The 25,139-nt window shown below is 44.7% G+C and overlaps 1 protein-coding gene across 12 annotated transcripts in view; it reads left to right on the forward strand.

Moving 5' to 3' along the window:
* Positions 1-25,139, forward strand: part of LOC110501750 (mitogen-activated protein kinase kinase kinase kinase 4) — a 98,384-nt gene that overhangs the window by 55,896 nt on the left and 17,349 nt on the right. For 2 of the 12 annotated variants that reach the window (XM_036959108.1, XM_021579506.2), the window contains 21 exons: positions 469-525; positions 4,124-4,249; positions 6,552-6,662; positions 7,020-7,110; positions 7,296-7,426; positions 7,742-7,796; positions 7,917-7,995; positions 8,390-8,565; positions 8,666-8,738; positions 8,866-9,076; positions 11,318-11,479; positions 11,568-11,669; positions 15,085-15,240; positions 16,689-16,904; positions 19,477-19,589; positions 21,054-21,211; positions 21,406-21,503; positions 21,709-21,717; positions 22,266-22,447; positions 23,563-23,680; positions 24,282-24,614. In XM_036959108.1, the coding sequence (XP_036815003.1) occupies positions 511-525; positions 4,124-4,249; positions 6,552-6,662; positions 7,020-7,110; positions 7,296-7,426; positions 7,742-7,796; positions 7,917-7,995; positions 8,390-8,565; positions 8,666-8,738; positions 8,866-9,076; positions 11,318-11,479; positions 11,568-11,669; positions 15,085-15,240; positions 16,689-16,904; positions 19,477-19,589; positions 21,054-21,211; positions 21,406-21,503; positions 21,709-21,717; positions 22,266-22,447; positions 23,563-23,680; positions 24,282-24,614 (2,715 nt within the window). In that variant the 5' untranslated portion in view covers positions 469-510. Of the gene's footprint in view, positions 1-468; positions 526-4,123; positions 4,250-6,551; positions 6,663-7,019; positions 7,111-7,295; positions 7,427-7,535; positions 7,578-7,741; positions 7,797-7,916; positions 7,996-8,389; positions 8,566-8,665; positions 8,739-8,865; positions 9,077-11,317; positions 11,480-11,567; positions 11,670-15,084; positions 15,241-16,688; positions 16,905-19,476; positions 19,590-21,053; positions 21,212-21,405; positions 21,504-21,708; positions 21,718-22,265; positions 22,448-23,562; positions 23,681-24,281; positions 24,615-25,139 lie in introns of those variants that run through there. The other 10 variants (XM_021579508.2, XM_021579511.2, XM_021579507.2 and 7 more) reach the window with 10 other exon arrangements.

Consider the following 25,139-nt stretch of genomic DNA (forward strand, 5'->3'; position numbering starts at 1 on the left):
GGGGGGGTCAGGTCCAGCTCAGGTGTCGCCGGTTCAGACAAAGGAAACCCAATCCTGCAGCAGTGTTATTCCCCTACCCTTCACTCACCCTCTCTCTGTCTGGCAGTTTCACTGCAGAGTGGTCCCCTCTATTCTACTGCTTCCTCTGTTAACAGAAAATATGATGTCATTGAACTCTGCAGTGGTTAGAGTCATTCACATTGTGAGGTAACTAAAGACTGGTTTCAGCTGAAAAGAGAAAAGCATGGCGCTGATGATATGAACTGGGTTGTTGCTTAGGTATCTGATGTCTGGTGTTTCCATGATCATCATGTAGAGTAATAACTCATGGTTAGTAATCAAGGAATCACCCATACTTAGTCTGGGATCAAGCACTCAAGGTCTTTCTGACTGAAACTACGTCATATGGATACTTTGCATGTCAGGGTTGAAATGACGTCATTAATTCATCTCTTTTTCTCTCTGCAGGGCCGACATGTCAAGACAGGACAACTGGCGGCCATCAAGGTCATGGACGTCACAGAGGTAAGCTGGTGCTCGATTGGGAGAGCTTTGTGTGTGATTTAACAGAGAGCTGGTTTGACTGACAGTTTTACTTGGTAGTCGCCATAGCTTTACTTGGTTGTCCATTCGCTCTCCCACACATTCACTTCCACTAATTAACAGTTCCATTTTGGTTCCCAGTGTTGATAGACTACTTCCTGAATAATCTGTTGATTTATAACATCACAGACTAATACTTCCTTGGACTCATTCTAGACTTTATATTCCCTCCAATAGGCTCCTCAGAGAGACATTTCCTTTTTAAGACCCAAACCATTAGATACACAAATTACATCCCTTGTCAGACATTATGTCAAGACCGAATCAAGTCAAAATTTGGATCACAGAATAGATCTTTACTTGACTCAATGATCCAGCTATGCTTAATAATTAATACTCTATAGCCACATTCTAGCCCATGTAGATTTGGGACATATCCCAAGTTGAGTTTTATTGCATCCGAGACCCTAGATACAGTATGTCTTTAATTTGAACCAAAACACAAATACTGTAGCAGGATAGCAACAGTCGCCAAGATAAACCTCCACCACCCCCTGCTCTCTCTCCTTTCCCCAATTCCCCTAGTCAATATTTTTCCTCCTGAAATAGACATAATATCAGGCTTATATGAATGTAGGTCTTCAACCTCAATGTTTTTCCTCTTCATGCCACAAAGCTGAGTTTGTGTTTGGAGCTGGATGGAGGTGGTTTTATGTAGCCCAGGGCATCGTTAGGCAGTGCTGAGAGGTCTGGCGTTCAGATACTCTGGAGGAGGGTTGCACACAGCCTCTATGGACCCCCTGTCATGTCTTGTGAAGTCAGCCTGCCTTCGAGGTGTGTGTGTGTGTGTGTGTGTGTTTGTGTGTGTGTGTTAAGTGTCTACCTCCACCCATTTGCCTTAACGGTGTCTCCTTATGGTGCCTGAACAGAAAGACAGACCCAGGCTATTGTCACTAAGCAAATGTTAGACTGTATTTGTCTACATGACAAAGCATCTTCCTACCCTGTCTCTAATAATTGGTTTGAAAAGACATCTGAGCACAAACCTTTCACTTCTCATGTGAGAAGTTGCAAAATGGAGACTAAAGAAAGGATGGAATAGCGATTAGGACAGGGAGAAGGATGTATGTATGTAGGAACACAGAGAATGAGAGTATTGCCGTGTGGCTATACAGTCCTACTGGTGATCTACACATGTTAGAGATATTTTACACACATCAGCTCTTTTCTGAGAAGAGTTTTTTTTAAAGCTGTTTTGTAAAATAAACAATTCAGTTGAGGTTTGGGTGTTTGCCAGGAGCGAGAGTTAGTTTGGTTGGAGTAGCTTGCTTATTTTTGAAAATGTTCTCTGGTTGTCCTGCAGGGGGATAGATAAGCTAGTCTAGTGAACCGACAGGACATATTATATGTGCCATCCAGGAACTCCTGGTCAGCAGAAAACATCTGTTTTTTACTTGAGGTATTTTCGGTATATTTTGTTGAACTGTGTTGTTGTAGCCTACTACTTGAAGAAACAGAATCAGGTAGCATCATTGAGGTGTGTAGCGGTGGTGCACACCAGTTATAGGGTCTATGCCTAGGATGGAAGCATGCCTAGGATGGAAGCATGCCTAGGATGGAAACATGCCTAGGATGGAAACATGCCTAGGATGGAAACATGCCTAGGATGGAAGCATGCCTAGGATGGAAGCATGTCTTGGATGGAAACATGCCTAGGATGGAAGCATGCCTAGGATGGAAGCATGTATTGTCAGCCTAGTACTTCTGGCCAAGCTCCCTACCATGTACGTGTGTTCCTGTATAGAACATACTACAGTAGATCTAGAGACAGCTCCAGTATAGTTATAGCTTCACTTTACTCTACAGGCTCATCTCAGCATATGTGCCCTGACCCAGATACCACATCCTGTTCTACATACAGCACAGAGGGGGGGAGGGAGGGAGAGTTTGTTTTTCTTTCCTCCTCCTCTCAGAAGGTTCAGTTGAAGTGCAGTGGGATTATGGGAGGGGTCTAAGGTGCTCAGCCGCTTGGCTCTCTTCACCTCTCTTGACCACTGTCTCTCTCTTCTGTCCCTCTTTCTCTCCCTCCTATCGCTGCCCTTTTTCTCTTGGTTGCTTTCCCTCACACCCTCTGTCTTGCTCCATCTCTCTCTGTCTTGCTCTCTTTCCCATCACTACCCATCTCTCCTCTCTCCCTTCATCTCTTGCTCTTTCTCTACCTACCACACCTCTCCCTGCCTCTCTGTGTCTCACTGTATAACTTCTAATCACATTAGGTCTACTTGCGGCAGAGCAGAAGGCTGTACTATCTAGAGGCCTGCTCCCCTAACCTAGCAGAAAGGCTGCTGTTGGTGGCTATCATTCACTGTGATTCAATAGTAGTCAGAAGTTCTTAGTAAAAGCCCTGATACAGACACAGCCTCTCCATCTTTCCACTCTTGTGCTCTCTCTCTTTCTTGTGCTTTCTCTCCTCTCTCCCAGCAGTATCTTGGTTGGCAGAGGTGTTGCATTACTCTCTGCACCCAGTAAGAAAAAGGGTTGCACATCACCCTTATTTGTTCCATTGTGTTATACTATCTGTATGATGTCTGATATCACCTTCTCCCACCATTTCATGAGTTAGAATGGTGATTATAGCATCAGGACAATGAGGAAAGTGGGGCATACGAAGGACAGAGTGAGAGAAGATGTGTGATGAGAGATGAGGTTATGGAGAGTGCAGACTGATGTGAAGGTGAGATAGAGGAGAGAGATGATGTCATATTTCCTTGCCTGAGCAGTTGTAACCCAGAACCCCAACCGCTTCTGTCTGTCAGCTCCTCTCTCTGTCTCTCTCTCTGTCTCTCTCTCTGTCTCTCTCTCTGTCTCTCTCTCGTTCTCTCTCTCTCTCTCGTTCTCTCTCTCTCTCTCTCTCTCTCTCTCTCTCTCTCGTTCTCTCTCTCTCTCTCTCTCTCTCTCGTTCTCTCTCTCTCTCTGTCTCGTTCTCTCTCCCCCCTCTCTGAATGATAAAACCAGGCAGGGGAAATGTCATGTCATTCTACCAACAGGAAGACCACATGTTGAGGGAGTATTGTTAAAAATGACACTGAATCGATGTTTTCTCATCGAATGGATGCCTGACATGGTTTATGAGTGAATCCTACACACTGTGTGTGTGATATTGGTTTATTAGGCTCCATTATCTTGTACGATATAGAATGTGCTATTTTAACTGCCATGCTCTTCAACAGTCTCGGTTTGACTGAAAGTCAATAAATTGTGGTATTTACTAGGCTCATAATGTGGTTGAATAAATACCAGCCTGTTCTGTTATTGTTGTTGTCATGATTACAATAAACTTAGTCTGAAGAATGCCAAGAGTGGCAAACAACCATGGAGTGTCATCTCATAAGCCATCATAAACTAAACAAATAGCTTGTTAGGAAGTGTGTGTGTGTGTGTGTGTATGTGTGTATGACTTGTGGTTGGTTGGTTGTTTATTTGTCTTGGGGGCTCCCAGATTAAACTGTTATCAGGTCATCTGGGAGCCATTAACTCAATTAATGGTCTCCCTCATTCGCTCTCCTGCACTCTTTTATAGGATGAAGAGGAGGAGATTAAACTGGAGATTAATATGCTGAAGAAGTACTCCCACCACAGAAACATAGCCACCTACTACGGAGCCTTCATCAAGAAGAGCCCTCCAGGACACGACGACCAGCTATGGGTAAGTTGGTTTACCTCCCGCTTTCCCTCAGCCTCAGGGGTTAAAGTTCTCCGTCACTGCGTCGGATTTACATCATATGGATGACGCAAGAGGTTTAGGTAAAAAAACACACTCCATGCCACACTAACAATAGGTAGAAAGTATTTAGAAATTAAATGTAGATTTTTACCACAGCATTGTTGACACTCATTTCTGATTGGACGGAAGGGCATTCCAGAATGGATATTAACACCAGATAACGGGACAGTTGGAAAAGATATCGGGACAACTTGCAATCATGACACAATATGCGTCTACACATGCAGACCGTGCTCGCTACAAAGTTACAGAAAGCTATCCACACAAACTGAAATTGGATATCTTATCAATGCAGGTCCAACAGGGAAAAAAGGTAGCTCGCTAAACAACCAAAAGTATGTGGATACCTGCTCGTCGAACATCATTCCAAAATCATGGTCATTAATATGGAGTAGGTCCCCCCTTTGCAGCTATAACAGCCTCCACTCTTCTGGGAAGGATTTCCACTAGATGTTGGAGCATTGCTCCGGGGACTTGCTTCCATTCAGCCACAAGAGCATTAGTGAGGTCGGGCACAGCACTGATGTTGGGCTATTAGACCTGGCTCGCAGTAGGCGTTCCAATTCATCCCAGAGTTGTTCGATGGGGTTGCGGTCAGGGTTTTGTGCAGGCCAGTTGATTTTCTTCCACACCAATATCAAAAAATAATTTCTGTATGGACCTCACTTTGTGCACAGGGACATTGTCATGCTGAAACAGGAAAGGGCCTTCCCCAAACTGTTGCCACAAAGTTGGAAGCACAGAATTGTCTAGAATGCCACTATGCTGTAGCATTGAGATTTCCTTTCACTGGAACAAAGGAGCATAGCCCAAACCATGAAAAACAGCCCCAGACCATTATTCCTCCTCTACCAAACTTTACAGTTGGCACTATGCATTTGGGCAGGTAACGCTCTCCTGAATTCCGCCAAAACCAGATTTGTCCGTTGGGCTGGCAGATGGTGAAGTGTGATTCATCACTCCAGAGAACGCATTTCCACTGCTCCAGAGTCCAATGGCGGTGAGCTTTACACCACTCCAGCCGACACTTGGCATTGTGAAAGGGGATCTTAGGCTTGTGTGCGGCTGCTCGGCCATGGAAACCCATTTCATGAAGCTCCTGCCAACAAGTTATTGTGCTTACTTCGAGGCAGTTTGGAACTCCATAGTGAGTGTTGCAACCAAGGGCAGACAATATTTATGCTCTTCAGCACTCGGCAGTCCCATTCTGTCCCACTCGGCAGTCCCATTCTGTGAGCTTGTGTGGCCTACCACTTCGCGGCTGAGCCGTTGTTGCTCCTAGACATTTCCACTTCACAGTAACAGCACTTATAGTTGACCGGGGCAACTCTAGCAGGGCACATTTTTTTATATGGATACCATAGCTGCTACCAACCTAACTCCAACCCACCCATATCCCTCCACAAGTGAGTGGGTAGTGGGTACATGCATACCACAGGAGGTTGGTGGCACCTTATTTGGGGAGGACGGGCTCGTGGCAATGGCTGGAGCGGAATGAGTGGAATGGTATCAAATGCATCAAACGCAGGGTTTCCAGGTGTTTGATGCCGTTCCAAAGGCTCCGTTCCAGACATTATTGTGAACTGTCCTCCCCTCAGCAGCCTCCACTGATGCATACCCTCCACAAACCACCCTTCCTTCTCTCCTCCAATCCTCTAAAGATTGGGTGAAGTTTGAACTCCCCCTTCCTCACCTCCCTTCTCTCAGAGTCAGTCCCTGTGTGTTTGCCTGAAAGTGCTACCTTTGATGGCCCCTGTCAAACTCTGGGTATTTTTGTCTCTCAGAGGTGGAGGTACATCAAGAAACTAAAGGGGGTGAGAGGAGGAGGGATCGAGTAGGGGAGAGAGCTATAATTTGCTATAATTTGCTAGACCAGGGTTACTCCCGGTTTATGGCCAACCATCTATAGTTTTCTTAAAAAGAGAGAGAGAGGGAAGGAAGGAGAGTGAGTGGTTCTCCCAGTAAAGACTCAAGTACCCTGTTTAGTGTTTTCACGGCTGTGACTCTAATCTTTCACATCTACACTGTTAATAATAATGGCTGCATAGTGTGTTTTGTGTGTGCTTGTGTATGTATGCACGTTACTCTATCTCTCTCTCTGTCTCTCTCTTTCTGGGTCTCTCTCTCTCTCTCTCTCTCTCTCTCTCTCTCTCTCTCTCTGGGTCTCTCTCTCTCTCTGGGTCTCTCTCTCTCTCTGGGTCTCTCTCTCTCTCTGGGTCTCTAGCTGGTGATGGAGTTCTGTGGTGCAGGCTCCATCACAGACCTTGTGAAGAACACCAAGGGCAACACACTGAAGGAGGACTGGATCGCCTACATCTCTCGTGAGATCCTCAGGGTGAGTCCACATTTACGGCCTACAAGTTCCCGTGCTGTTGCTTGCTGGGATCTGTAGCTTATTTGAATTTGTTTATGTCGCCTTTATTTTGAAAGGGAGTCATGCTGAGACCAAAGTCTTTTACAGATGAACCTTCTATCAGACATGCATCAATACACATCAATATACACTATACACATCAATATACATGAAAAGTAAAACACAATATAAAACAAACACTTTCTTCAGTAAAAAGTTACTCAATCAGCTGCCTGAATTGCCCTAGAAGCCCCAACTCTTCCTATTTTTGAGCTTTGGAGATTCTACAAGTAAGGTTAAAAAACAATAAATTACTGTTATGACTGTGTCTCTCCTCAGGGGTTGGCTCACCTGCACGCCCACCATGTGATCCACCGTGACATCAAGGGCCAGAACGTGCTGCTGACTGAGAACGCAGAGGTCAAACTAGGTGAGTTCACTGGTCTAAACTGTTTTCAAGTTAGCCTGGTCTTAGCTGGCCTGATTGGAACTGGGACTGCTTTATTACTGGTTTGAACTGGTTTACGCTGGCTTAAACTGCATGGAGCTGGTCTGATATGTGGGGGTTAAACTAGTTTGAACTGGTTCTGACCGGTCTACTCCCCCCTCCTCCAGTGGACTTCGGTGTGAGCGCCCAGCTGGACCGGACAGTGGGTAGGAGGAACACCTTCATTGGTACGCCCTATTGGATGGCGCCCGAGGTCATCGCCTGTGACGAGAACCCAGACGCCACCTATGACTACAGAGTAAGATGCGCTCAATAAAACCATGCTGCTTTCTGTCAGTGTCCAGCGGTGTGTCGAGTTGGTGGATTGATAGCTGTTTGCGTTTGTGCCATTGTATGTGGCTGTGTAGGCTGATGGGACAGTACAGTAGCAGGTTGGGGCTGATGTTGTCAGGACCAGAGAGGGTGGTAATTACCATCCTATAGACGTATGCATGCATAGATTTACGCACACACACACACATTCACACACACACACACACACACACACACACACACACACACACACACACAATGGTAGCTGTGTCCATATCTTTCATAGTGTTTTCTCCTGCAGAGTGACTTGTGGTCCACTGGAATCACAGCTATAGAGATGGCTGAGGGAGCTCCTCGTAAGTACAGCCATTCTTTTACTATTGGACTTCTACACCACTATTTGTCCCAGATGGCAAACCTGGTTGAAATTATGTTTGTTTTCCTCTGTCTGACCTGTGTTTGGTCTTGTCTTCCAGCGCTGTGCGATATGCATCCAATGAGAGCTCTCTTCCTCATCCCCAGAAACCCTCCTCCTCGACTCAAGTCAAAGAAATGGTGTGTGACTAATCTCTGCTGTTATGATTTCAGACATTTAAACCACCATTTTACAATCCCACTGTGAACAATGACACTGGTGAAACTCCTTCATTCCCGAGTAGCACAGCAGTCTAAGTCACTACATTTCAGTGCTAGTGGCGTCACTACAGACCCTGGTTCGAACCTGGGCTGTATCACAACCGGCTGTGAATGGGGGTCCCATAGGGCGTCGCACAATTGGACCAGCATCGTCTGGGTTAGGGGAGGGGGTAGGCCGTCATTGTAAAATAAGAATTTGTTCTTAACTGACTTGTCTAGTTAAATAAAGATGAAATAAAAAAATAGCTCAGCTGATATCCCCTGGTAGATATAGCATAAGCTCATAAAAGTAACAAATGCCTCCTCTCCTCAGGTCTAAGAAGTTTTGCAGCTTCATCGAGGGCTCCCTGGTGAAGAACTACACTCAGCGCCCCCCCACCGACCAGCTGCTGAAACACCCCTTCATCAGAGACCAGCCCAACGAGAGGCAGGTCCGCATCCAGCTCAAAGACCACATCGACCGCACCAAGAAGAAGAGGGGGGAGAAGGGTGAGCCTTAGACATACTAATGCACACACACTTCTCCAAAACCTCTTCTTCACAATACTTTTTTAAACTTAAACATTCTCACCGTTCCTCTCTTCTCTAGATGAAACCGAGTATGAGTACAGCGGGAGTGAGGAAGAGGAGGAGGAAGCTCAGGAGCAGGAGGGGGAGCCCAGGTAACTAACCCACATGTACCTATGGCAAAAACTAGCCAACATATTAATAGTAAATGTGTTAGCTAGTGTGTCTGTTTGGTCCATAGCTCCATCGTGCTCCATACTAATGTATGTCTTTGTCCTGTAGCTCCATAGTGAACCAACCAGGGGAGTCAACCCTGCGTAGGGATTTCATCCGTCTGCAGCAAGAGAACAAGGAGCGCTCAGAGGCCCTGCGCAGACAGCAGCTCTTGCAGGAGCAGCAGCTCCGGGAGCAGGAGGAGTACAAGCGCCAACTACTGGCAGAGAGGCAGAAACGCATCGAGCAGCAGAAGGAGCAGAGGAGGAGGCTGGAGGAGGTATGAAAGAGAGTGTGTGTGTCTAAGATGGTTTGTGTGTGTTTTCTCTCTCTGTCTAATGGTGTGTGTTTGATCCTTTTACTCTGCAGCTTGCACCCATAAATGATGTATGTGTGCATAACATGTTTTTGTGTGTGTGCTAAAGCAGTCAATACACTCCTCACAGATGTCTCCCCCCTCTGTGTTGTGTTTATAGTAATGTGTAGTGATTAGTGTATTTGTGTGCAGCCTTTGGCCCTCTGGGCTGTGTTTCCTAATTGGCCTTTATCTCTCTGAGGAAGACCACAGGGCTCTGTCTGTCTTTATTTTATCCTCTCTGGGAGGCTGGGTCAGAAAGACTTCTTCCTCAGTCATTAGCTACTAGAACCTGAGAGAGAGCTTCCGGTTGTTTTAGTCTGCAGAAAACGGCACAGGCAATTCCCTGACCCATGCCTTATATGCAGTAGTCCCCATGATATTACCATGTCTAAGTTATCTGGTTGGAACCTCTTTAAAGACACATGACCTGTACAATTGAGTCAGAAAATATAACAGCCGAGTGCTCCTCCAGTGTAGAATAGTTCAAAATCACACATTTTCCCATAGTTTCCCCCATACAGTATCCCATACACAAGGGTTAAAGTTCTCCGTCACTTCGACGGATTTCCGTCATATGATCATTTATTAAAACATTTTGTTTGTTACATTTTTTTTGTTTGATTTTCAATTGGTCAAACTCAGTTTAATACATGTACAAAAGGATCCTCTTTCCCTAAAAGAAGGGCATGATTTTTTTTTACATGAAATGGGAGTGTAACTTCGCCCCACAGACAGTCATGTGACCGACTTTTCAATCATCGACTTGTTTCAGTCATCGACTTGTTTCAGTCATTTTTTTTGCTTTAACCTCTGCATACACTTTCCTACAGTTTCAGGGTTTTTTCTGATTAATGAGAAAATGCATTAATGAATCATATTATACTGTATGGTCAGGGAATCCTCTTGGGCGAGTTGACCAAGGGGCATGAGAAATATATGGCATAGTCCATGTTTAAAGGTTAAATACGGAGACATGCTTTTTCATGATGCAGCCAGGGACCACCACAGGGTACTTAATGGAACTAGGGACCACATCTAGTGCAGGTCTTATTCTACTTAAGTGATAATGCCAGAGAAGCCAGTGTTTGGAGGAAATATTGGCATGGGTGTTGTTAGGCCCGTGCCAATATATCCTCCAAACACCGGCTTCGAGGGCATTATCACTTTTATACAACAGGTTACCAACATATTCAAATAATGTTTGACATATTTTCATTAACAACATTTGTTTGATCAATTTATTCATACTTTTTCATCCTTCCAGAAGATATAACCCCGACACAAATCTAGGGTTGCTAGAGACGCGTTCCTGTCATTGTCTTTTTGTTCTCGATTTATGGACGCGACCCAGTCGTTCGTTCTAAACGTTTCATTGCCATGCTGGCTGGTAACGTTCTTATCCCTTGCTTGCTAGCTAGCCAACTACAGCTAACTTACAGTTGTGTCAAAATGTGCAGCCAGCATAACAGCAAAGTAGCTGCTTTTGCATTTGTTTAAGCTGTTTTCTAGTGACATTTATTTGGCTACATCCATAACAATAAGTTGATGAGGCGCGACTTCGCCTGGCATTGAAAATGTACTCACTCGTCAGAACACTGTTGTTTAGAGGAGCTAGCCAACAAAATAGCTACAGTAACACAATCACTTCAAACTGAAGCTGGAAAGACTGCAAATTAGCTGGCTGGGTTGATGAGACAGTGGATTACGCAGTCAGATGGAACAGAGTAAATAGGCATTTTGACGTCATAGATTTAGCCAGTAGTAACTTGTGGAATAGACACCGGCTGGAATGCGGTTTTAACCAATCAGCATTCAAGATTAGACCCACCCATTTTATAATGGTGTAGAGCTACTTACTGTATTCATAGAGATGGCTGCAATAAATCAACACTATTTAACCAACTGAGAAGCCTGCCAGTATTACTGAAGTGGTGATGGTAAGCTTACAGGTAAAACATGGCACATACGTAGTGTAGTCCACCAACCGTGAACCCTGGGAAGTGAGACTAGCATCTCACATGCTCACAATAAGAAATTACTAGCTTATCTCATAAAGGCCAGATATGGTGACCAGAAACAAGAGAGCTAGCTAGCTCGGAGTGTTAATGCATAGTGATGTCTGCTCCTGACGCCTGCGCTGTCGCCCCCTATGGTCGTCCACAGCAACAACGTCGTGAGCGGGAGATGAGGAGGCAGCAGGAGCGCGAGCAGCGTCGCCGGGAGCAGGATGACAAGAGGCGCATGGAAGAGGTTGAACGCCGGCGTAAAGAGGAGGAGGAGCGCAGGAGGGCTGAGGAGGAGAAAAGGAGGGCTGATCGGGAGCAGGTAGGAGAACTCTCTATCAACAACAGTTTCTTTCATGATACTTGTAGTCTACCCCTGACACTTGCTGTGTGTGTGGTTTGATTGACAGGAGTACATCCGTCGCCAGCTGGAGGAGGAGCAGAGGCACCTGGAGATCCTGCAGCAGCAGCTGCTCCATGAACAGGCCATGCTACTGGTGAGACCGAACTCTGTAAGCCTATCTATCTTCTTCTATCCATCTGTATATCTCCCATTATCCATCTGTTGTTTTAGCATTTTATACAGTACCAGTCAAAAGTTTAGATCACCTACTCATTCAAGAGTTTTTCTTAATTTTATTTGTAGAATAATAGTGAATACATCACAACTATGAAATAACACATATGGAATCATGTAATAACTAAAAAAGTGTTAAACCATATATATTTATATATTTTATATTTGAGATTCTTCAAAGTAGCCTCGATGACAGCTTTGCACACGCTTGGCAGTCTGTCAAACAGCTTCACCTGGAATGCTTTTCCAACACTCTTGAAGGAGTTCCCATATATGCTGAGCACTTGTTGACTGTTTTTCCTTCACTCTGTGGTCCAACTCATCCCAAACCATCTCAATTGGGTTGAGGTCAGGTGATTGTGGAGGCCAGGTCATCTGATGCAGCACTCCATCACTCTCCTTCTTGGTCAAATAGCCCTTACACCGCCTGGAGGTGTGTTGGGTCATTGTCCTGTTAAAAAACAAATTATAGTCCCACTAAGCCCAAACCAGATGGGATGGCGTATTACTGCAGGATGCTGTGGTAGCCATGCTGGTTAAGTGTGCCTTGAATTCTAAATAAATCAGTGTCACCAGCAAAGCACCCCACACCATTACACCACCTCCTCCATGCTTCACAGTGTGAACCACACATGCAGAGATAATCCGTTCACCTACTCTGCGTCTCACAAAGACACAGCGATTGGAACCAAAAATCTCAAATTTGGACTGATCATTCCAAGGACAGATTTCCACCGGTCTAATGTCCATTGCTCGTGTTTCTTGGCCCAAGCAAGTCTCTTCTTATTGCTGTCCTTTAGTAGTGGTTTCTTTGCAGCAATTCAACCATGAAGGCCTGATTCATGCAGCGTCCTCTGAACAGTTAATGTTGAGATGTGTCTGTTACGTGAACTCTGTAATGAACTTATCCTCTGCAGCAGAGGTAACTCTTGGTCTTCCTTTCCTGTGGCAGTCCTCATGAGAGCCAGTTTCATCATTACTCTTGATGGATTTTGCGACTGCACTTGAAGAAACTTTCAAAGTTCTTGAAAGTTTCCTGATTGACTGACCTTCATGTCTTAAGGTAATGATGGACTGTCGTTTCTCTTTGCTTATTTGAGCTGTTCTTGCCATAATATGGACTTAGCCCTATTTGGTAAAAGACTATCTTCTGTTTACCACCCCTACCTTGTCACAACACAACTGATTGACTCAATAAGGAAAGAAATTCCCCAAATAACTTTTAACAAGGCACACCTGTTAATTGAAATGCATTCCAGGTGACTACCTCATGAAGATGGTTGAGAGAATGCCAAGTGTGTGCAAAGCTGTCATCAAGGCAAAGGGTGGCTACTTTGAAGAATCTGTTTTGTTTTACCACTTTTTTGGTTACTACATGATTCCATATGTGTTATTTCATAGTTTTGATGTCTTCACTATTATGCTACAGTGTAGAAAACCCTTGAATGAGTAGGTGTGTCCAAACTTTGGACTGTTACTGTATATCTCCCATTATCCATCTGTTATTCTAGCTTTCTAAGTCAGTGGTTTGCAGTCTATGGGTTTTGTTCTGTAGTAGGGTGTTGAAAAATAGATTTATTGTCACACCCTACTCTTAATATCTAGTTAGAGTATATCACAGTATATCTGAATGGAGCCAACTATTGAGGTTGGAGTTATTCATTCTCTGGGCAAAGTTGGGGAAGCCAGAATGTTTATTACAGTCCTTAATTGAGGATGTCACCAGGATGTGGGAGTGTCCTACCAACAGGAAGATAAGGTTTTCATTGTTTCTCTACCAATGTTCCTAACTCTGCTGAGATGGTGTGTTGTTAGCGGATCTGCGTGGCAACGTGTTAACACTGTGTATGTTGTTGAAGGCCTCTGTTCCTCCAGGGGTTTGACGAGGACATTAGATAATGTGAGGATATGATCACCCACATCCCTTCAACTTCACACCACCATTGCTTGTCATCGTTTCTCTCTCTCAACCAATGTCTTACTGTCTCCCTCATGTCTTCTTAAGCATCATCAGCTTTTAGCTCAGTCATTTTTACTTTTTACATTTTTAAACCAATATTTGGCCTATATTGTAATAGTAAACATTTTCGAAGCATTTAAACACTTAGGATAATTGGGTCCCAGTGAAAATACAAACCCACTCAACATTTCCCTCATTACATGGATATAGCTTGTACCATAAAGACACCAGCCCTTATTTATACAGAACTACTTCAAATGGAACAGCACACACCATGCTTCAATGGGGTGGCCAAGTTTAGATGATGATGCACCACCACACCTCCTTGCACTCAGTAGAACAAGTGTTGGGAGCTGGAGAAGCAGCGAAAGGCCATGAAGCAGCTATAGCAGGAGCAGACCTACCTACTGATCCTCCAACAGCAGCCAAAACTCCTGCAGCCAGCCACCAACAGGTCTCAGTATCCACAACTACTATTGATCCAGGAGAGGACCATGTCCCCACAGCAACTGACCCAAGAGAGGACCATGTCCCCACAACAACTATTGATCCAAGAGAGGACTGTGTCCCCACAACAACTATTGATCCAAGAGAGGACAAATTCCCCATAACAACTATTGATCCAATAGAGGACCATGTCCCCATAGCTGTTGATCCAGGAGAGGACCAAGTCCCCACAGCAACTGACCCCTGACCCCAAAGGCCCCCATGCCTGGGCCAATTGGAGAGGTGAACCCAAGCTTCATTGCCATGACGCTACTGTCGATTGCTGCTTATGCTGCTGCTGTAGTTATAAACTGCTGTAAGGTGTGCATTTTTATGTGGGGTCTGTGGCTTGACTTCTGGTGTGAGGTACTTTCACTGTAGTGGTCATGTTACTATTCCTGCTCAGGATGAGGCCTCTAAAGAAACTACAGATACAGCCCTGGGAAAATGCATGTCCAAGCTACCTACCCATATCCTTTCTACATTCAGATGGCAATATATTAGCGTTTCACCAATCTGTCCAATCAAGTGTACATGGAAGTGTCCTTGTTTGGGTTTTGTTGTCAAATGGAGACCCCTGTTGTCAGATGGAAATACAGCACCTTGGAAAAATGAAAACTCTTCTTTATGTTTGTCTCTTCTCCAAACTAAATTATTATGAACATAAAACATTAAACGCCCAGTGTAGTCAAAAACGTGATTGTCCTGTGTTTTATATATTTCCACACTGGTTGGAATAATACTGTGAAATTGTGAAAATTATGATAATGCCCTTTAGTATAACAGGTCATTCAAAAGACCACCTGAAATCTCTTACTTCTGACCCTCCCACTGCTGCTGTGGCTCGATCCTCTTTGTCATGATGATGGTTAATGAATTTGTCCCTCTCTCTCTTTCCCTCCAGGCTGATGAGAGGTACCGTAAGAACATCCAAGGTTCTCCTCAGGCCGCCCAGGTTAAGGTTCAGCCCCCGGTTCCTCCCCGCGCCGCCGAGACCATCGCCAATGGAAACACCCCCATTGCTGTCCAGCCTGCCATGCAAAGGCCCATGGAACCCCAGGTAACCACAACAACCAAGATGGCCGATCGCCAGTTGCTTATTCCTCCTCTCGTTACTCTTCCCTTTTCCGTAGCTCTACTTTTTCCAATCACTTCTTCCTTCCAGGTAGTTCTAACAGGGTGGTCTCTCTCTCGCTCTCTCTCCGGGTTGTGTATCTGCAGTAGTGGTGTCTTACTAGCTACCGTAGATTTTTGTTCTTGTGTTTACTATCTCTTCCCCCTCGCTAACTCTCTTCTAGCCTCTGTTCTAGCTGAATTCTTTCACAGTGTGGAGAAATGTGGGTGTTGTTCTCTGTCCCTTACTGATGACATAGTTGACCTTTTCTAGTCCCTTAATAGGTAACTCCATCGTCTTTGATACTTCCCTGGGTGACAGCCTATCCTCCACCACTGTGTTATTACGAGGTCCAAGCTGCTTGCTTCTATTCTGGCCACTCATTGCTCAATATCAGCTTTACCCACTCGCTCTACCTCTGACTGCTTCCTCTATTGTGTGAGTGTGTGTGTACATTGCCAGGTTGGTGACTCCTTTTATAAAGGTAGAGCTGTTACATCTTGACTGTGTGCTAAACACCACAAACACATCCATAATTCATCTTTCTGATTTCACAGTGACTCAGTATATTACTAATATCATCTGCTCAGAGACTCAACCAACCCAGCGTGAATACAGTCATTAATGTCACAGGGCACCATTCAGGGAAACATTCTGTTTTTGGACAATGTCATGGTAATTAGATGTAACAGTGTGGAATTTGGTGATGATGATGATGTAATTGATTGCTAAATGATTTAGCAGAGGCATTAAATGCATTAGTCACTTTTCTCTCGTTAGTGACACGTCATTAGAGACAGATATGAGGCGTGTTGGGCTTGTTGCAGAAAAGTCATTTGTTGAGTGATAAATGTTTTTGGTGTTTCCTGTCTGAGCGCTTCTCAGTGCATATTTGAAATCAATTGGAAAGGGAATAAATTCAGTTATAAACCTAGTATGGCTATGTCCCTATTCCTTCATCTCCTCTTAGTTACTTGGACCAGAAAAAGTATCCTTGAATGTGCGCATGCCGTTATTTGAGTGTTTGTGTCTAACTGTCTATGCATGATGCTACAGTAGCTGATCTGTGTATGCCTTGTTTATGTGATCCATGCTCATTCTCACACCTGGTGTTGGGACTGAATCGTCATGAGCATTAAAACGGGTGGAGCAGTCATTGGCTGTCTGTGATATGAAACAATCAAATGGTTCATCTGACTTCCTAAGACTTCCCATTGGTCTCAAGACAACTCCGCCCATTGTGATGCTTCCTGAAGCTTCAGTATCCAATCACTGTCTGCTGCTTGGGTTTGTGGTCTTGTTCTCTTGTCTTCCTCCTCCTCCCCCAAACCTCCCCACTCCTCCCAATGTGTCCTCCCCCTCTGACACCACCCGTTTGTCTCTGTCTCTGGAAGGTCCAGTGGTCCCACCAGGCCGCTCCCCCCGTCGTCTCATGCTCCCATTCCTTCAGTGAGCCCATCGTCCCTAGCTTTGCACACCTCCACCTGTGCTCTCAGGAGCAACACCATCACCCTGCACCATCATCACCCGCACGCACTGACCCGCAGTCCTACCCCCAGCCCAAGGCCCTGCCCCTTGACAAGGCCCCCACAGACGACACCCCTCCCAGGGTAAGATAGGCTCATCCTCTGGCAAAGTCGGGTAAACTGGTAGTCATTAGACGGCTTTGCTAGGAAGTCTGAACTGTAGACCAGTATACTAGTAGTCACTAGATGCTGGATAGGACAACATTGGAGTGAGTGAGCAGAGTGATATTTGTCTTAGTAACAGTTCTAAGATGGAGCGACCTCCTCCTCACCCTAGCCTGCTGAGAGGATTCAGAGAGAGCAGAACGTTATGAAAGGATTAGAGGCTCGTTCTCTATCCCCCCTCTGTCTCTCCTCTCAGAACCCTCCCTCGTTCAGCCTCCCAGACCTCCATAGCAGACTGATGTAAAAATACTAGAGAAAGAAAGGTGCAGCAGCAATCACTCGACAGCTGAGTGCTTTTGCATCTCAGCATATTAGAGATGCTCCCAAATCAATGGGACGCTGGAGGCTGTCACAAATAAAGTGTAGGATTCAGACTGTTAGAAACGTTCTCCAAGGAAAATATTCCTCATGTTGAAATTGTGACCTTTTTTTTTGCTCTCCATCTGCACAAATTAGAGGTGGTATTATTGTCCTCTCTTCACATAGGGCCTAACTATCAAACATCACTTCCTCTTCTTTGGTGAGGTATGAGTATGCCATTTCCTGTTCTGCCCCCTCCTTCCTGTGTAAGCCTTTGGTAGTGTCTCATATCAATGTCAGTGTTAGTTAGCGTTCCATCTGAATGGAGTGGCTTTGTTCCGCCCTGCTTTGCTTTGGATGCTGCCCCCTGTTCCTTCGTAAGCTGTTCTCCCTCCTGTCCCCTGGAAACTACTAAAGAGAAATGCTGAAATCTATAATATAACTTTAAAGCTGTTTTTGTGTTAAGCCACCCCCCTGAAAGAGAGTTAGGTCTGACACAGCAAAAGACAGTATTATATCCACACGTTTCCCTTATCAACCCCTGTGTGGGTGCGCAGCTACCCGGGACTGCCGCGCAGAAGAAATATTAGCGCGCGCAGAGAAGCACATCGGACTAGGATTCTATTGCATTGACAGGCATGGCTCTACACAAACCTGTGCACCATAACCAATCAGAGCTGCAGTAGGCCGATATGCAAAAATACCATTGCCATATATGGATATGTGCCATTCACTTTTAACTGGACTGTTTTTACAGCATGGGCAGTTGTGAGTAGATGTGTAGCGACATGTGCACATTTGTACATTTGTTCATATCCTTAGTGAGTTATTAGCCCAGTTATAGATCATTTGTTCATATCCTTAGTGAGTTATTAGCCCAGTTATAGATCATTTGTTCATATCCTTAGTGCGTTATTAGCCCAGTTATAGATCATTTGTTCATATCCTTAGTGAGTTATTAGCCCAGTTATAGATCATTTGTTCACATCCTTAGTGAGTTATTAGCCCAGTTATAGATCATTTGTTCATATCCTTAGTGAGTTATTAGCCCAGTTATAGATCATTTGTTCATATCCTTAGTGAGTTATTAGCCCAGTTATAGATCATTTGTTCATATCCTTAGTGAGTTATTAGCCCAGTTATAGATCATTTGTTCATATCCTTAGTGAGTTATTAGCCCAGTTATAGATCATTTGTTCATATCCTTAGTGAGTTATTAGCCCAGTTATAGATCATTTGTTCATATCCTTAGTGAGTTATTAGCCCAGTTATAGATCATTTGTTCATATCCTTAGTGAATTATTAGCCCAGTTATAGATCATTTGTAGTCAGCAATGCGGGAGTGATTACTTCCTACAAGAGCACAAAACGTGTGCATTTCTAGACGTCTTTGAAAAGCAAGTTAGCTAAAGCTCAATTTTCTGTCTTAAAGTGGGCAGTGTTGTATTTTGAGACAGGCCTGAATAAGCTAAATAGCCAATAGGCAGAGGGTTGCATAATTTGTCTGATTCTCTGAAATAATGGTATGGGATTAATTATGAGTTTTATTTAGTAAAATGGTTTCTTGCATCAAACAACACAACAACATTTTCAGTCACCTCCTTGTGTGAAGGACAATGTCAAGCCCTGCATGTTTTTTCAAAGGTCTCATGGAATGTAGGCCTACATTGAACACCACACATTGGCTGCTACTGTAGGCTGAATGATAGAACAGCAATTTCCATGTAAAAATGTTATGGGATACATTGTCTCCATTGTTTTTAATGGTAAGCCACTCTGTGGTAGGCCTACGTTATGATCAAATAGCCACAGTAGCCTACTTGACCACTGTTAAAATGAACTTAAAGCAGGTACAGCCTTAGTGTTCACAGTAAAAGCACGCACAGAATTTTCTGCGCTCAGCAGACCTGAAATTTGCTCAGTGATGAAAAACATTTGAGGGAAGATTGTTGTGGATATAATGCTGTTTTTTGCTGTGTCAGACCGAACTCACTTTCAGTGGTTTGGCTTTACGCAGTGTGAGTATACAGGGACATAGTTTGGGGACTTTCTAGGGACATCTTAACAGTGTGTGTCTAGCTTTTGTGCTCCTGGCACCCCTATGTCACACACTCTTGCACACATACACCCTCCGAGAGTGTGTATGTGCCCGTAGAGTGTGTTTGTGAGCAGGCATCTGTATGTGTGGAAGGTTCCTGTGAGGACAACGTCCAGGTCTCCAGTACTGTCACGCAGGGACTCTCCTCTACATGGCAACTCCAATGCCACGCCTAACAACCCGGCGGGCCAGAGGAACGCCTGCAGGTACCTTTTCACATCCCTCCATTTATCTTTTTCTCTGTCTCGTTTTCTTTTTCTCTCTTTCGATCGATCCTTTTTGCTTTATTTTGTTGTCGCTCTGTCCCTCCGTCTATCCCTCTGTTCACCACTCCACCATCTCCACTTCTATTCGGGTTGTTAGTACTGGGCGGCAGGTAGTCTAGTGGTTAAGAGCTTTAGGCCAGTAACCGAGAGGTTGCTGGTTCGAATCCCTGAGCGGGCCCCGGTGTAATAATCTTCTGTTCTGCCCTTGAGCAAGGCAGATTTATGATTTATGTAACATATCCTTGTTTCCTATGTGTGTGTGCACTGTCACACACACTCTTCCCTTCTTAGCATGTCTCTATAATGCTGAGCTTCATCTCCTTTCAGACTGTGCATGTCTGTGTCTATGGAAATGTATGTGTGTTTCTTTATGGGTCTGTCTATTAATAAATACTGTATGTATTTGTATACATGTCTATATGTAAAGAATGTGTGTGTGTATGTAAAGTATTAGATAGGTACACCCATCTAGTATTGGATTGGACCTCCCTTTGCCCCCAGAACAGTCTGAATTCTTCGGGGCATGGAAACATTGCGGTATTGGTATCAAGGGACCTAACGTGTGCCAAGAAAACATTGCCCACACCAATGACACCAGCTAATACCGTTGACACCTGTCAGGATGGGGCCATGTTCTCCTGACTATCATCAGCATGACTCAACAGGAACCAGGATTTGTTGGACCAGGCAATGTTTTTCCACTCCTCAATTGTTGAGTGTTGGTGATTGCATGCCCACTGGAGTCACTTCTTCTTGTTTTTAGCTGATAGGAGTGAACCCTGTGTGGTCGTCTGCTGCAATAGCCCATCCATGACAAAGACTGATGAGTTGTGCGTTCCGAGATGATGTTCTGCGTACCACTATTGTACTGCGCCGTTATTTGCCTGTTTGTGGCCCACCTGTTAGATTGCACGACTGCCATTCTCTTTCGACCTCTCAACAAGCTGTTTTCACCAACAGGACTGCTGCTGACTGGATGTTTTTTGTTTGTCACACCATTCTCTGTAAACCCTAGACACTGTCGTGCGTGAAAAGCCCAGGAAGCCAGCTGTTACTGAGATACTGGAACTGGCGCGCCTGTCCCCGATCATACCACACTCAGTCACTTAGGTCACTCATTTTGCCCATTCTAATATTCAATCGAACAGTAACTGAATGCCTCGATGCCTTTCTGCCTGCTTTATATAGCAAGCCACGGCCACCTGAATCATTGTCTGTAGGAGTGAACAATTTTTGTGAACGGGATGGTGTAGCTAATAAACTGACCACTGAGTGTATGTAAAGTACTGTGTGTGTGTGTGTGTATGTAAAGTATGTGTGTCTATACAGTATGTAAAGTTGTGTGTGTATGTGTAAAGGTTGTGTGTCTATACTATAACAACCCCTCTCTGTTTCTCTCCACAGTGCTGCAGCAGAGCCGCGTCTGCTGTGGGAGCGGGTGGAGAAACTGGTTCCCAGGCCAACGAGTGGCAGTGGTAGTACTTGCAGCTCCTCCGGCTCCAGTAACTCAAGCTCCCAGCCCAGCTCTCACAGTGGCTCAGGGGAGAGGTTCAGAGCCCGCTGTGAGTCTGATATTGCCCTGATACACACATGCATTCATAGTCTCACGCATAGTTTCCTACATGCACAATCTCAAGACACACACACACATAATTACTCTTTACAAAGTACTCACATTTACAATTAAATTCTTGGCACAATTCTCCACATAGCTCTTTAATTTACTGACCGGTATCCCCCACTGTCCCCCTCTCAGCCTCATCAAAGTCTGAGGGTTCTCCCCTCCAGCATCAAGAGCATGCTGGGAAAAAACCTGAGGAGAGGAAGGAGTCTGTCAGAACTAACCGACTGGCGGTGAGACCTTACCCCCGTGAAACTAGTGGTCTACCTAGTGTACTAACTAGTGTTGAACTACACTAAGTGTTGTGACACTTCAGAAAGCGGTGGAATTAAGTTTTGAGTGGGAATGATGGTTTTACAATAATCTGACATAGTTCTTTGTGTGTGTGTTTGTTTCGCCCTCTGCGCTGTGGATTACCGGTACTTGTGAATTCTGTAGGGGGAAGTGGTAAGCTAGAATGAAATGGGGTGGGTATTTGTACTGAAGATCTCATTGGCTGAAGGGTTCTGTACTAATGGCTTGCCTCTCTCCTGATTGGTGCTATTTTACTCATGTTCCTTTTAACCTCAATCTCCTCCCCTCATACTTGTTATTTATTTCTATTGGATCATTCAATCACTCACATACTTGCAGCCCCTTCCTTCCTTGTATGCTCGGGTCTGGTCACTTGATGGACTCACTAACCTCTTCTAGCCTTGTGGACACATTGGCAGTATGGCAGCAGTGTATGTACTTACTCATCTCTTTTCTCATATCCTATTGGCTTTGCTACTCACCGGCCGGCTCTTCATTGGCTGGCGCACCTGTGACCTCACTTCTTCCCCCAGCAGCTTCCTGCAGCCTGTCTCCTGCATTTAACCCTGCGAGTGACCTGGTAACACATCCACAACCCGGAAAGAGAGCTAAAAAAGAGAGGGAGAGCAAGACTGAAAGAAAGAGAGAGAAAGGGATGGAAGCATAGTTTAACCTCTGACCCCCCCCTCTGACCCCCCCAGGACCTGACCGCGCTGGCCAAAGAGCTGCGTGTGGTGGAGGACGTGCAACGCCCCCACAAGGTGACAGACTACTCCTCATCTAGTGAGGAGTCGGGGACCACGGATGAGGATGAGGATGATGAAGAGGTAGACCAGGAGGGAGGAGAGGAGTCTACCTCAGGACCAGAGGACTCTCACGCTGTGTATGTAGAGGAGGACACCTGAACCCTAACCCCTAACCCCTAACCCTTCTCACAATGAGTCCAGTTACATGCACACAATAATACAATTGTTGTGAATAGTCAGATGAATATAATAGTTTGATTTAAACGTTAACATGCTTTGCAAGAATAACAATTTCCCTAATAATCCTGTTTACATGGGCACATCTGAAATCAGGCTACCCGATGGGATAAATGGCCAAAATCACCAATCAAAATAAACATTCTACCACAGCGACCATATTATTTTTGGGATAACTATTTGATTCTTAGATTGGACATATTAAAGTGTGTATGAGAAAACTATTTCTAAGATGCATACTTTGTTTTTCCAAACTCATTTCACTCGCGCAAAAGAAGGAAGCTTGCGCTACTCGTGCACGCACATGCACAGATCAACTGCACAGCTGGAACTCTTAAGGCATTTACATGTCCTAATAATTAGAAAGACTGCTCAGAAAACCAGGTGTTTAATCGTTGTATGCTTACTTCGATTACGACCTTACGCTGATTTAAAATGAGCAGTTAGGTGTTTACTTGACTATTGCCATACTCAGCCTAGTGCCATAATCAGTTTAAAATCCAATTATTAGTGTGCATTTAAACATACTCAATGACATCATATTGCGATGACATTTGAGCTTGTGATTGCAGTGAAGGAAAAGTCCGGTCATTATAACTAGGACTGGGAATTGCCGGGGACCTCAAGATACGATAATATCACCATACTTCGGTGCCAATATCATGTGTATTAGGACTCTTTTTGTATTGCGATTCGATGGTCTAAACCACACGTCTGCTGCAGAGAGACAAGAAAGAGCCTTGAGAAAACGAGCTTTGATCAGTCATGGAAATAAAAGTGCTGAAAATGAATTGGCTCCCAACATAAAAAGAAGATGGAGAACAAGCTAAGGAAGGAAAAAACACTGGAGTTTTGGTGCAGGAACAGAAAACTAGTGCAAAAATAATATTGCCATATTGTGAAAACGATACCATATATCATCAAAAATAATTTCCCGATATGTAACTGTATTGATTTTTTTCCCCCAGCACTAACCATCTTCCTGGTTCTCTGTTTATTCGACCTACTCCACCAGCTCCTCCAGACTAAGCAACGGAGAGATGGAATCGGTGAAGACCTTGATCGTTCACGTCGAGGGCGAGAGTGACTCTAAAACCACACCCTGTAAAGATGACACTCTGATCGTCAGACCGGTAAGGCCAACACCCAGGCCATGCCGTCCACCTCTCTTATAACAACATATCAGTCACACACTGTAAACCGTTTAGTTATTTTATTGTGGTATTTAATTTACTAATTTGTCCCCCTATAGTTTACCCACTGTGTTTGATATTGTGTTGGACCTCATCTTATTTGTTCTGTCATTGTTTACTTTGTGTTGCTGGTGAAGGGGTTTGGGTTGGAGTGGAAAGGGGTCAGTTAGCCTGGAGAAATGGACCTACTCCAAGTATTAACCACCCACTCCCCCATTAAATGACAGTATAAAGGCTAGATGGTAGTCCTGCAACAGATTGAACATCATAAAATGGCTCCACTAAAGTCATAGAAATAATTTATTAATAAATGTAAACAAAATTATTACACTTTTGGTGTCTGTTGTTGACCATTTTCTTTTACTTAATCCTCAATTGAATGTGTCTAAAGTCTCTTACAGTAGTAGACTGTAGCTTCAGTAGACTACTTTACTAGACTACTTTAGTAGACTAGTCTTCCCTTAACACAATAGCGAATAGAATCCCTCCACCACAGAGAAAGAGATCTAGACCCAAAGTGTGCCCCTGTTCTTACTTCCAGAGTACAGGTGACAACAAAAAACGACCTGCCCCGAGCCCTGGTCATGGCCCTGTCCCTGGGTTTAACACCAGCCCCGGGCTGATTCGCCCTGCCCTCCAGGGCCACCCTGGTCTCCAAGGCCACCCTGGTCTCCAAGGCCACCCTGGTCTCCAAGGCCACCAGGAGAAAAATGGCTTTGTGGGCCGCATTCACCTCCTGCCTGACCTGATCCAGCAGAGCCACCACTCCCCCTCCTCCTCTGCCTCCTCCTCTCCCTCCTCCTCCAGCATGGCGAGCCCCACCATGTCCATGTCCCCCCAGAGCCCCCTGGACAAGCTCAGCATACTCCTGGAGGTATGTCCCTCAGCCCCCCTCTGACCCCTGGTCCGCCTTCAGGCCTGGGTCTGCAAGGAGCACCCTCTGCTGGTTGCATCTGCTCTCTCTCTGGCCACCTAGTGGTGCTCTTTATCGTTTCCCTTTTCTGAGTGCGACGACTAATCTAGTTTCCTCCAAGCTCTGTAGGTAAGGTGGTGTGGTGATGGATCATTTGTGTTGCTCCCTCTGAAACAATATTGTTTTGACAAGTTTCTGGTATTTGACACATTTTTTTCATTTTTGAGACTATATTAGGTTGCACTGGTTTACATGTTCTTGGAGGCCCATTACAGGTATTCCTTTAGCCCTAAGATCTCTATCTCTGATTATTATTTGTTTATTTTAATCAGTCGGATTGTTAAAGACATATTCCAGAAACCCTCAAGACTAGGCTACAACGTAGCATATTTCATGAATAAGCACTGGCAATTGCTTTACCATAAAAAGCCATTCCTTTAAATATATTTTTGTTCCTCAGCTTTTGTTTTTACCTGAACATTCCAT

Source organism: Oncorhynchus mykiss, chromosome 22 (genome assembly GCF_013265735.2).
Source record: "Oncorhynchus mykiss isolate Arlee chromosome 22, USDA_OmykA_1.1, whole genome shotgun sequence".
Lineage (NCBI taxonomy): Eukaryota > Metazoa > Chordata > Actinopteri > Salmoniformes > Salmonidae > Oncorhynchus > Oncorhynchus mykiss.